This window comes from Odontesthes bonariensis, chromosome 7 (genome assembly GCF_027942865.1).
Source record: "Odontesthes bonariensis isolate fOdoBon6 chromosome 7, fOdoBon6.hap1, whole genome shotgun sequence".
Classification (NCBI taxonomy): domain Eukaryota; kingdom Metazoa; phylum Chordata; class Actinopteri; order Atheriniformes; family Atherinopsidae; genus Odontesthes; species Odontesthes bonariensis.
In genome coordinates this window covers 39,740,499-39,753,060 of record NC_134512.1, presented here as the reverse complement: position 1 = coordinate 39,753,060, position 12,562 = coordinate 39,740,499, and the positions used below count along the sequence as shown (strand labels likewise).

Here is a 12,562-nt window from a genome sequence, read left to right as displayed (position 1 = left end):
TTCTGACTAGAATCGTGAGTATGACGTAGTCAGGCTAATATTAAAGTGTCATTTAACGAGGAAGTCCTTGATGTGGGACGTTCTAAGTCTCTCTCCTGGTTCAGGAGGAATCTCGGCCCACTGCTTCAGCTCATTGAGGTTTCTGCACAGCATCTGAGTCAGGCTGAGGTCTGGACTCTGGCTGGACCGTTGCAAAACCTTGATTCTTCTCTTCTTCACACGGCCCTCGGGAACTAGGGACCACGGCCCTCGGGAACTAGGGACCATCGCCCTCGGGAACTAGGGACCACGGCCCTCGGGAACTAGGGACCACGGCCCTCGGGAACTAGGGACCACGGCCCTCGGGAACTAGGGACCACCGCCCTCGTGAACTCGGGACCACGGCCCTCGGGAACTAGGGACCACGGCCCTCGGGAACTAGGGACCATCGCCCTCGGGAACTAGGGACCACGGCCCTCGGGAACTAGGGACCACGGCCCTCGGGAACTAGGGACCACGGCCCTCGGGAACTAGGGACCACGGCCCTCGGGAACTAGGGACCATCGCCCTCGGGAACTAGGGACCATCGCCCTCGGGAACTAGGGACCACGGCCCTCGGGAACTAGGGACCATGGCCCTCGGGAACTAGGGACCACGGCCCTCGGGAACTAGGGACCACGGCCCTGGGGAACTAGGGACCACGGCCCTCGGGAACTAGGGACCACGGCCCTGGGGAACTAGGGACCACGGCCCTCGGGAACTAGGGACCACGGCCCTCGGGAACTAGGGACCACGGCCCTCGGGAACTAGGGACCACGGCCCTCAGGAACTCGGGACCACGGCCCTCGGGAACTAGGGACCACGGCCCTCAGGAACTCAGGACCACGGCCCTCGGGAACTAGGGACCACGGCCCTCGGGAACTAGGGACCACGGCCCTCAGGAACTCGGGACCACGGCCCTCGGGAACTAGGGACCACGGCCCTCAGGAACTCAGGACCACGGCCCTCGGGAACTAGGGACCACGGCCCTCGGGAACTAGGGACCACGGCCCTCAGGAACTCAGGACCACGGCCCTCGGGAACTAGGGACCACGGCCCTCGGGAACTAGGGACCACGGCCCTCAGGAACTCGGGACCACGGCCCTCGGGAACTAGGGACCACGGCCCTCAGGAACTCAGGACCACGGCCCTCGGGAACTAGGGACCACGGCCCTCGGGAACTAGGGACCACGGCCCTCGGGAACTAGGGACCACGGCCCTCGGGAACTAGGGACCACGGCCCTCAGGAACTAGGGACCACGGCCCCCGGGAACTAGGGACCAGGGCCCTCGGGAACTCGGGACCAGGGCCCTAGAAGAGGCTTTCTCCTGCAGCCCTTCCACACAAGCCATACTTGTTAATAAAAGTAAGGGTGGACTTAGATTTTCACACACTGCTTCTGCAGTTTTTGTTCAGTACATAAGGACACATATGTCATGTGTTGTTCATTTAGATTTACCTTATTTTAAGACCTGTTAAGGACCACATTATGTTTTTTATTATTGACCATTTGTCCTGATATGTAAAAAAGAATAAAAAATAATGTGGTTTCTGATATTATTTTGTATCTTTAGGTTTGTTGTACTGTTTTGTACCTTCGAGACGAAACGCACAATTTAAAGATGCATTCAAGAAATCAGAATAAATCGAACTCCAAATTAAGTTTGAACTCAAATGTCTCATAACGCTGGTGTTCCCAAACTGTGCTACTTCAGAACTTACCGTTTATTGCTTGAGTTTATAATTTCCATGTCAGTCAAGTAGAAAATTAGGAATTTTTAGCATAAAAATGTCAAACATATAGAATGTAAAACTGGAAAACTAGGGTGAAGACTTAATAAGTACCCATTTACAGGAAGGTATTGAAAGATTTCGACACATTACTTAAAAAAAAGTGTTTAACAGTTACAACGTTTAAAATACGTCAGAGCAAGAACATCATGATTCATATCCACATTTAACTCACGTCTGCAGTGCGTACTTTAGAAAAAGTAAAAATTCTGATTTTTCCGAGCAACTTGAAGGCAGCACAGTGTACTGATCACCATGGCAACATGACGCACTGCAGTAGGAGACGCTGAGTTCAGGACTTTGACTCGCAGAAGCTTTAATCTGAAATCAAGTAGGTTTTATTACAGCTTAATTTACTGGAACGTGCACATAAAACCGAGGCCGACATGCCGCTGCACGTGACGGACCACACGTGGACCCAGACGGACTCTACGGTCTGTATCAGCGTGCCGTTAAAAGGGGCCAAACCCGGGAAAGTGGACATAGTGGCGACAGACGACTACCTGAAGGTGAAGCGAGCAAAGTGACGTCACATCCGGTCAGAAAGCTAACGCGATAAGATATAAAACCGATATATAACATCGATTTGATCTGTTTTAACACAACTTCCCGTCTTCGGGGAAGAACTTCATAACCCTTAAAGGCCCAACAAACAAACTGAAAGAAAGAAATATCTCCTGTGTTCACGAAAAACACGTTAACGATCCCGCCGTTTTACTTCCGTTAGCCTTAAGACCGCCATCTTTGTTTTTCCGGAAGTAGAACAATTTTAGAGAAAAGGCGGCTTCGCTTGAACACGTTAGATACACAGAAGATTAAAAACTTTAGAAAATAAGAAAGAAAGTGGAACTTTTGCAGGTTTATGCTGATATTAAGACAATATTTTTTTGTTAATTAAAAGTGTTGCATTTTGTTCGTTTATGCAAATATTGCCTCAAACTCTCTGAAACTTCGCATTAGTTTCCAAAACAGAATAAACGATTAAAAAACAGGTTTTTACTTAAAGGATTATCAAATTAGCAATAAAGCAGGCAACAAATTATTTCTGAACATGAAATGTCAGAAAAAAATAGTAAATATTAAAAATTTTAAATATGGATACAGAATCTGAGGCAGAAACAGAGTTAGTTCAGTTCTGAGCAGCTTTAAAGTGAATTTTACAACCCTTAAAGGCTCAACAAACAAACTGATAAGAAACCTGTCATCAAGTCGCTGAATATGATAAGAAAATCTCTGTATCCCTCATTTTTACACAAGAATTCAGAAAGATTCGTGAAAGAAAAGTGAATGTTTAGTCATTAGTTCTACAGATTGACATTTCCTCTGTGATGAAACAGATTTCCTGAATTCATATAACCGACAGAAGAAAACACAGCTCTGTGACACATTGTTCGGCCTCTTTTTTAAGGTATTCAGTGCTTTCCTTTTAACAGTTTTGTGTTTTTGCCTTTGTTTCATCCACACAGGTGCATTTCCCTCCATTTCTGTTCGAGGCCTTCCTGTTTGAACCCGTCGATGATGATAACAGCACAGCAAAGGTTGGAAATGGAGTCGCAGTTTTCAGTTTGTCAAAGAAAACCAACAGACTGTGGGACAGCCTGACGATAAGCACAGGTAAGGACCACCTTTGCGTGTGACCTGAGCCCCGACGATTCTGTTTTCATGGCTCTAAGTTTTATATTTATCTGGCCTCAGTGGTGTCTGATAAAGGAAAGCTGGTGTCTGTGTGGATAACAGCCTGATAAAGTAAAGCTGGTGTCTGTGTGGATAACAGCCTGATAAAGTAAAGCTTGATGTGCTTTTAGATGATAAAGAAACGAAGAGGGAGATCAGAGAAAGAGCTCTGGAGAAACACCAGCAGAAGCTTTCCTCAGAGTCCGAACAAAAAGCAGAGAAACAGCGAGCAGAGAAAAAATACGCTCTGGAGACGACGATGAAGGTAACACCACAGCTCGCATCAATCAGTAGGGATGGGAACTGATAAGACTTTTACGATTCCAATTCCATTTTCGATTCTGCTTAACGATTCGGTTCTTTATCGGTTCCCTTATCGATTCTCATTTGGAGAAAAAGGACAACAAACCGGTCGATTAGCATCAACTTTGTTTAGTTTAGAAGTAACACGAGTCATGAGCTCACAAACCCAACAACGGTGAGGTCCACATTGGTCTATCCTGGCCTGGGTAATTTAACTCTTCCTGCTCTGGTGAAAGGAGAAGCTGGAGGTAGAGGTGAACTGGGGGTAGTACCACCAGCCTCTGGCTCTGAGCCAGTCAGGCTCTGTCTCTCATGATTTCATCTAAATGTAATGCCTGAGAAGGCATTCATTTAACCTTAACCGTTACTAACAGCAGCTTTTACAATCAGGCAAATGGTGCTAACATGATAGGCAGTGTTTGTTAGTTACCTGCAGTGTTAGCCGAGGACATGCTAACGTTGCTAACGTTGCTGGGTTCAGATTCACCGACGTTAATCATTCATTCATAGTTATTGCATGTTGGTAGTATTTCCTCCCTTTGGTGAAATATTCACTTTGCAAGTTGCCCTGTTGTCGTCTTTTTTAGGGATGTGGAACCAAACTTTCGAGTGTTTGTACCGCTTGGGCGCCATGTTTACTGTTGGCTGCTGGCTGCGCTGGACTCGCCACGCAACGCTGCGTGGTGACGTCATTCGCGCCCACTGGAATCGATAAGGGAATCGTTTGCAAAATCGCCAAAAAGATTCCAAGGAATTGAAACACTGGGAACCGGTTCTCAACAAGAACCGGTTTTCGATTCCCATCCCTATCAATCAGACAGTGTTTCACCACCAGAAACAGCTGCTGTAGAAGGATTGAATCACTGTGTTTGACTTTTAATCAGCTCGAAAACGACGAGAGAGACAGAATTAAACAGATGAAGGATGTGGAGCGAGAGAAAACCACCGCCGAGCTGGCGGCGTGGCAGCAGAGGCAGAAAGAAAAAGCTGAGGAAGAACATCAGCTGAAGCTCCACCGGAGGGGCAGTCTGAACCACCGGGCCGGCAGCTCAGAGACACAAGAAGATGCAGCGACAACCTCCAGAGGGGACAAACCGGGTGAGTATTTTCATGTTGATCTGCTCAGACTCTGGTGGATTCTCATGAACATGTTCCTGCGTTCAGGTCAGAGTGACACCAAGAGCAAGAAGAAACCAGCCAACCCTCCGAGAGCCAGCGGAAACATCCGGATCACTTTCACCCCGCGGGTTTTCCCCACAGCCCTGAGAGAGTCCCGCCTGCCAGAGGAGGAAGAGGTTGGTTTCATCTACATCAGAGATACTCACTATTTTTTTCACAAGAGCCACGTTGGCAGAGCAAAATCAAGGGAAGAGCCACGTTTACGACAACATAATAATAATAATAATACATTTTTTTTATAACGCACTTTACATTTACAACAAAATCTCAAAGTGCTAATATATTACATACTAAAGTCCCCTTTTGAAAACATGCATTTCTACAGATAAAACATCCCACAAAAAAAGAAACAACACAGCCAATACATTTTCAATTAAGAGTTGTTGTAATCATAGTGAGACATTCAAGATGAGCATGGTTTTTGTGCTGGTTTTTGCCCTTTTTTAATCAAAAACCGATCCATTGTCCCTGTATCTTGCAGTACACCCGACGTTTGCCTGCTCGTCCCCTCTCTGGTGTCTTCATGCTGATTTTCATTTGGTTTTTGTGCTGGTTTTTGCCCTTTTTTAATCAAAAACCGATCCATTGTGCCTGCATCTCGCGCTGGCTAAAGGAGCTAGCGTGTGCTGGCTAAAGGAGCTAGCGTACGCTGGCTAAAGGAGCTAGCGTGCATTGGCTAAAGGAGCAAGCGTGCACTGGCTAAAGGAGCTAGCGTGCGCTGGCTAAAGGAGCTAGCGTGCATTGGCTAAAGGAGCTAGCGTGCACTGGCTAAAGGAGCTAGCGTGCGCTGGCTAAAGGAGCTAGCGTGCGTTGGCTAAAGGAGCTAGCGTGCACTGGCTAAAGGAGCTAGCGTACGCTGGCTAAAGGAGCTAGCATGCACTGGCTAAAGGAGCTAGCGTGCACTGCGGTCAATGTGACGGTTTGTTAAGCGGGCTGCGTTGCCAGGTTTAACAGTTCCCCCTTTCGGAAGCACCATTAAGCCTTAATTAATATTTAATAAAATACTTAATACTACAAAAACGCAAACTTAATAAAAATAACTAACACTGTGCAGCATTCGCTGTATGTTATTTGAAAAAATGTATTGTTATTGTTACCATATTGTTAAGAGCTACTATGCCAGTGCGAGCCACCAGTTAAAGCTTGAGGAGCCGCGCAATGAGTATCTCTGATCTACATCCACGTTTGTAAGCCTGTTTTTATTCAGTTCAAACATGTGAAATTACTCTTTGACAGTATCGAAAAACTTTGTGTTTTTCCCAACCAGTGGCTCCAAAAACAAGCTGAAGCGAGACGAGCCGTCAGCGCAGCTGCTGATGAGCTGAAGGACCTGACCGAAGAGGAGAGGAACCCCGACTGGCTGAAGGACAAAGGAAAGTGAGTGAAATCAGATCTCTGCGTCAGCACCAACTCTTCCCCACATCAGAATCCCTCAACAGACTGTTTCCTTCAGCAAGTGTTTTGCGGCTGGGGACTACCTGGGAGCGGTGAACGCCTACAGCTTGGGCCTCAGGCTCAACAGGAAGATCCCGGCGCTGTATTCTAACAGGGCCGCGTGCCACCTGAAGCTAAGAAACCTTCACAAGGCCATCGAGGACGCCTCTCAGGTCTGAAAAAGTTTTTTTTTTATCCACACAGCTGCAGGTTGAAGAGTTACAGAACGGAACCGTTCAGCTAGAAAGCTTCAGCTAACAAAGTAATGTGGGAACAATGATGTTCATCTTTCAGAAAGGAACAGCAATAACTCCTTAGAAGCTGGTGTACGTCATCTTCATTAGCTAAGCTGTTAGCGTTAGCTGCTGCTAAAGGAACAGCAATAAGTCCTCAGAAGCTGGTGTATGTCACCTTCATGAGCTAAGCTGTTAGCATTAGCTGCTGCTAAAGGAGCAGCAATAACTCCTTAGAAGCTGGTGTACGTCACCTTCATGAGCTAAGCTGTTAGCATTAGCTGCTGCTAAAGGAGCAGCAATAACTCCTTAGAAGCTGGTGTACGACATCTTCATTAGCTAAGCTGTTAGCGTTGGCTTAGCAGAGGAGGCGGAGCTTAGCAGAGGAGGCGGGGCCAACTTAAGGAGTGACGTTCTTTAAAAATGAAAATCAGAACGGCTCGTTAAATGAGGAACTTTAAAACAAAGGGGAACTGAATAAAACCTTTAAACAAAATCTTTATAATATTGCGTTTTAGTAAGTTCAGTCTTTGCTGTGGATGAGGGCGTCGGTCACTTAGGTGCCCTGCACCAGCTTCACTCTGCAGTAGGTCCTGCTGACCCTCTGCACCTCTGCTCTGAATACTCCCACAGTTGGTTTTAACTTTACCCAGGTTCAGGGTAAAGCCAGAATCACACCTGGTGTTTGTCTGCAGGCCCTCGACCTGCTGACTCCGGCGGTCGCCGCCAACGCTGCCGCCAGAGCCCGAGCCAGTGTGCGCCGAGGATCTGCTTTCTGCGAGCTGCAGCTCTATGCTGAAGGTTCGGTGTTCCTGAGACCGCTTTATTACCTGTTGTTGACATATTATTAGCAGTTTCCAACACGTTACATGCTGATGACCCGAATGTATTTTGTTCCGAAGGTATTCAAGGAAATAACGAGTTAACTCGTTATTATTTGACACCGATAAATATTTTATCGCGCATTAACGCAGGTTTTATTATTTATTTTATTATTGTAGAAGTCTGTCACTCACAGGCTTTTATTTTGTAAAAGTCTGCTGCTCACAGGCTTTTATTTTGTAAAAGTCTGCTGCTCACAGGCTTTTATTTTGTAAAAGTCTGTTGCTCACAGGCTTTTATTTTGTAAAAGTCTGCTGCTGTCTGCTGTGGAACAGGAAAAGAAAGTAATCTTTGGATCCACCAAACATGGAGAAGGGTACGGAACTTTTACTCGGCCATTTTCATGTTAAAGTTCTTCCAGACGGCGGAGTCGACAGAACCAAAGTCATCTGTAAACACTGCCAAGTTGAATTGTCTTCTCAGCGTAGTAGTTCAAGTCTAAAATATCACTTAAAGGCAAAACACACAACTGATAGCAGCAAGTCATTCAAGGAAACAGACAGTGGAGCGAGGCTTCTACATAAAAACTACAGAAAGATGCTGATGTTAAAAGTGTGTTTGCACAACAAATGTTATGGCACTTTCATTCATATGGCAGCACATTTAAAATAAAGCTAAATGCTAAAAGCTATACGCTACTTTTGGATTCATTTTTGGATTCTGCGTACAAATGAGATTAATCGTGATTAATCAGGGAAATCATGTGATTAATTAGATTAAACATTTTAATCGTTGCCCAGTCCTATCCGAAGGATTAAAACCCACTTTTCTATTCTAATGAGTTTACAATGTTTTTGATCAGAACTAAATCTACAGGTCTCAGAAATCCTTTACTTTTGTAGTACACAGACTTTATTGGTTCAACAATCCGCCCGTGACTTGTTTTCAGGGCTTCAGGACTTCGAAGCTGCTCTGAAGATCGACCTTCACGATGAGGCGCTGCAGGCTGACGCGCAGAGAATCCGAGACATCATCCAGGGCTCTGCAGCCAGCCCCGACTCAGAGAAACCCGGAGAAACCCGGTGACCATCCCGGATACCACGGGCACGGGTACGATCTGCAGGTTTTAAAGGTTTTTCAAAAGAAAGGAGCTCAGGCTGCAAAGGGTTTCTCTGATTATTAGTTTGGAACCTCCTGAAGCAAAACAAAATGTGATGAATGAAGTAAATGTCCTTGAGGTTTTGCTGAGTGCTGCAGGAACACTTTGTTGTTTGATACACAGCGCCCCCGTGTGGCTGAACCTGTAAACATCTCTGTGTATCTGACTCAGGTTTCCATCAGGATCTGTGTGCATCTCTGCTGTCTGTTTGAAGCTGGCAGCATTGATTCAGCTGCAATCTAAGGGTGCAAAGGTCACCATCAACGTCAAAAGATTCATAGTTGGGATTTTAATTCCCCTCCACGATGAGCTGTCAGCTGGAGGTTTAATCCTCTCTGTCACTGCTTCTCTGATGGTTTAACACAGGGATGGGCAACTGGCGGCCCGGAGCCCGCACACGGCCCTCGTCCTCACTCAGTACGGCCCGCAAATAGATCAATAATAATTTAATAATTAAAAAAAAACAAAAAAAAAACAAAACTTGTAATTATACTGTTGACCGATACGTGTCATACGCAAACAATGGAACAGCGAATAGCTCGGTTTCTCGTGACGTCACAGTGCTGCATCGCGAACGCGCGAAATTCAGATGGATGTCAGGAAGTGAAGTCTGCCCATAGAACTGCTGTGTAAAAAAATCCAGATGCCCGTGTGTTGTGCTGTTCACGGCTGCTCTAACCGTTCTACCCGTGAAAAAGAAAAAAGTTTTTTTAGAATACCAAAGGCTGTCGTGCACAAAGGTGAGAAATGTAAAAAGCTAACGGAACAACGCCGTAAAAAATGAATTTCAAACCTACGTCATGTCGGGAGGAGCTTTTTAGGCGTCCCTAGCGCTTTGGGGTGACGTTGAGTCGGTAGACTGGGCTCCGACGTTCAAGCTCGGTTACGAAACCACTAAGCCGAAATCCGAGGCGTCTCTTCAACGAGAGCAAAGGATAAAAAAAAATTGTACGCCTCCATACTTTTGTAGGCCTTCATTTGTTGTTTTGTGTAGTATGATAGTTGGTTATGTCCACAGCCTCGATGGTCGGCAAATCCTTATATTCTCCAGAAAATTCACTCGTCTTCATGAGGTACGGGTCCCGCCCAACATATTTACTCACTAATTGTGTGTATCGTATTCTAGAAACTGGCTCTAAATCTCTACAATACGGACTCTCTGGAACGGTTTCCTCCATAGACGTAGTCGCCATATTTACTTCCTGACAACCATCTGAAAACCGCGCCCCCTTACGACCACGTGACTGAAACCAAGCTATAGGAAAGTCAAGAGCCATGGCCACTAGCAGCGGCAAAAAGAGAAAACTTGACCGAGAAAATCGCATTTTTCAGCCAAAATGGGAAGAAGAGTACCTCTTCACCGAATTCAAAGGAAATCCAACGTGTCTAGTTTGCATGGAGACATTATCAGCCCTAAAAGATTACAATTTGAGTCGCCAGTACAACACCTTGCATAAGGTTAAATATGAGAAGTACACCTGAGGTGCCAGAGCCGCTGTAGTAGCAGACCTCACATCAAAAGTAAGTCAACAGCAGCACTTTTTCACAAAAGCTACGACGTGTCAAGAGTCAGCGATCACAGCGTCTTATGATGTGGAGCTCGAACTTGCCAAGGCGAAGAAGCCACTGTCGGATGGAGAAGTGCTCAAGACTTATTAAGTATTATTACCTATTAAGGACGTGTTAAAATGCATTTATATGCAGAAAATAGTTGTATGTTGGTGCAATAAACGTACAGATATAAATTCATATAAAATGTGTTCTTATTGAGAATCATTTGTAGCATCTTTCATATCCAATTATTCGAAGTGCGCGGTCATGTGGCCCTCCAATGATAGTGCTGAAAAGATGTTGGTCCTCTTTATCATGGAAGTTGCCCCTCCCTGGTTTAACAGGAGGGCTCAGGTGGTCCCCACAGGGATGGGAACTTTGGGAACTGTGTCCACTTTCCAACATGGAAACGTGTGTAAAACGACTTTGATCGAGCAGTTTTTCAGACGTTTGAATCTGTGGCGTGAAGAAAAAAAAAGCAAATAAGAACTTTTTAAGATTTATTTAAGAAAATAAGCAAAACGTCAAATATGCACGGAAAGAAAGAACATTTTGAATATTTTAGTTTGAATCATTTCGGTCGACACATATTAAATCTAGATGGGCTCAGTGTGGCCTATTTGTTTTTTTGTTAAGACCTACGGAGCTCCGTATAAACAACGCTGTACAGAACCGTGGGGGTAAATACATCTATGTACAGAGCAGGTTCAGGCACTTTCAGGCGCTCTCTGGGACGCATCCTTCCTCCGGGACCTCCTAGGAAACCGTGATTTCTTCGCTGTCGGACTCTGAGAGCTCCGACTGTTTGCTGCACTCTGACGGAGAGGACGGGTGGAGGTGGTGGAGGTGGTGGAGGTGTGGCTGCTGGCAGAAGGCGCTGCCCACGTCGGTGAGGTCGGGGTGGGGGTTGGTTTTGGTGGGAAGGGTCTGCTGGCGGCAGCCGCCCGTCGACAGCAGCTCCCTTTCTTTGGAGTTCCTCCACTTCATCCTGCGGTTCTGAAACCAGATTTTCACCTGCGCAGGAAGCAGAAACAACAACGTGTCAGTGACGGATAACGAGCTCGATGTTTGTCTAACCCAAACTGGTGCAGAGTTTGAGCACGGACGAAGAAAGAAAGAACCCTCTAAACTTAGCTAAATGTCCAAAGTAGGTTAACCCCTCAACGCCTATTGGCGCATATGTGCTACAAAGCGTTTGACTCAGTCAACCAGGTGAGATAGCATCTTTATTCCTCCAATGCCGGTTAGTCCATATTCACTACGACCGCAAAGTGACGGACTTATTTCCTGCTGCAGATTTATATAAATAAATATGTAAAAAAAAAAAAAAGGGTGAATAAAAAAACATTGTTTTTTCACTGTTATATTACTGTGTTGTTGTTATCTTATTATTGACCATTATGCCTGGTGTTGCAAATAAGCAACATACCAAAATTTCTATTTATTTTTTGTGCAAAAGTTAAATTAATAATCTCAGCATTATTTACCATCAACTTAAAGGCTAAAACAGGGGTCCCCAACCACCGGGTCGCGGACCGGAGACATTCCAAACCGGGCCGTGAGATTGGGGGAAAAAATAATAAAAAAATAAAAAAATAAAAAATGTAATTTTTTTTTTTTTAAATAAAAAAAAAAACATGGAAATCGTGAATTCTTTCATTTCACTCGCTAGATTCTCTACTTGGAAACTGCATAGATTGCATTATAGGAGGCCGATTGTGCATGTTTATTTTTTTCAATGACTGTCTATCATCATATCCTAATTATCCTAATTTGTAAAAGCGTCTGCTAAATGTAATGTCTGTTGAACGTAAAAAATTAACCCCAAACCCCCCCCCCCCCCCCCCCCCGACCTGGCCGCAGGAACAAATTGCAGAACCAAACCGGTCCTTGGTGCTGAAAAGGTTGGGGACCCCTGGGCTAAAACACACACAAAACATTTGTTTATATACAGCTATATAAATTCAGACGTTAAGGGGTTAAATGTTCCTTCCAATTGTTTGATTTTTTTTTTAAACATGTTTTTATTATGATTTTACATTGATTTAAATATTGACATTTAAACATGAACATTATATCCCCATCTGGCAATAATAATAATAATAATAATAATAATAATAAAAATGAGAATAAATAAATAAAATAGAATAAAAATAAATAAACATAGAATAAAACAAACAAAATTATAATAATGTAGATAAATAATAATTAATAAAACAAAATTACATTCCAATAGGGTCACAGCAGTGTTGAATTGTTTGATTTAATATTTTCAATATGCAGCCTTTTAGAAAATGTAAAATCATAAAAGATGATCTAAATTCTAAAAAATGTAAAAAGTAGGGCTGGGCGAGTTAACTCGTTAATTATTTAACGCCGATAAATATTTTTATCGCGC

At 44.6% G+C, this 12,562-nt stretch overlaps 2 protein-coding genes across 2 annotated transcripts in view; one reads left to right on the top strand and one right to left on the bottom strand.

Annotated features, from left to right (window-relative positions):
* The first annotated feature begins 2,130 nt into the window (after window positions 1–2,130).
* Window positions 2,131–12,562, top strand: part of dnaaf4 (dynein axonemal assembly factor 4) — a 27,180-nt gene continuing 16,748 nt past the window's right edge. The window contains exons 1-9 of the mRNA XM_075471148.1: window positions 2,131–2,318; window positions 3,276–3,423; window positions 3,615–3,748; window positions 4,671–4,884; window positions 4,951–5,081; window positions 6,233–6,342; window positions 6,419–6,572; window positions 7,328–7,433; window positions 8,404–8,564. Coding sequence (XP_075327263.1) covers window positions 2,196–2,318; window positions 3,276–3,423; window positions 3,615–3,748; window positions 4,671–4,884; window positions 4,951–5,081; window positions 6,233–6,342; window positions 6,419–6,572; window positions 7,328–7,433; window positions 8,404–8,540 — 1,257 coding nt within the window. The 5' untranslated portion in view covers window positions 2,131–2,195 and the 3' untranslated portion in view covers window positions 8,541–8,564. The remainder of the gene's footprint in view (window positions 2,319–3,275; window positions 3,424–3,614; window positions 3,749–4,670; window positions 4,885–4,950; window positions 5,082–6,232; window positions 6,343–6,418; window positions 6,573–7,327; window positions 7,434–8,403; window positions 8,565–12,562) is intronic.
* LOC142384838 (homeobox protein DBX1-B-like) overlaps window positions 10,701–12,562 on the bottom strand; it is a 19,702-nt gene continuing 17,840 nt past the window's right edge. Inside the window, exon 4 of the mRNA XM_075471149.1 lies at window positions 10,701–11,178. Within this exon, the coding sequence (XP_075327264.1) occupies window positions 10,921–11,178 (258 nt within the window). The 3' untranslated portion in view covers window positions 10,701–10,920. The remainder of the gene's footprint in view (window positions 11,179–12,562) is intronic.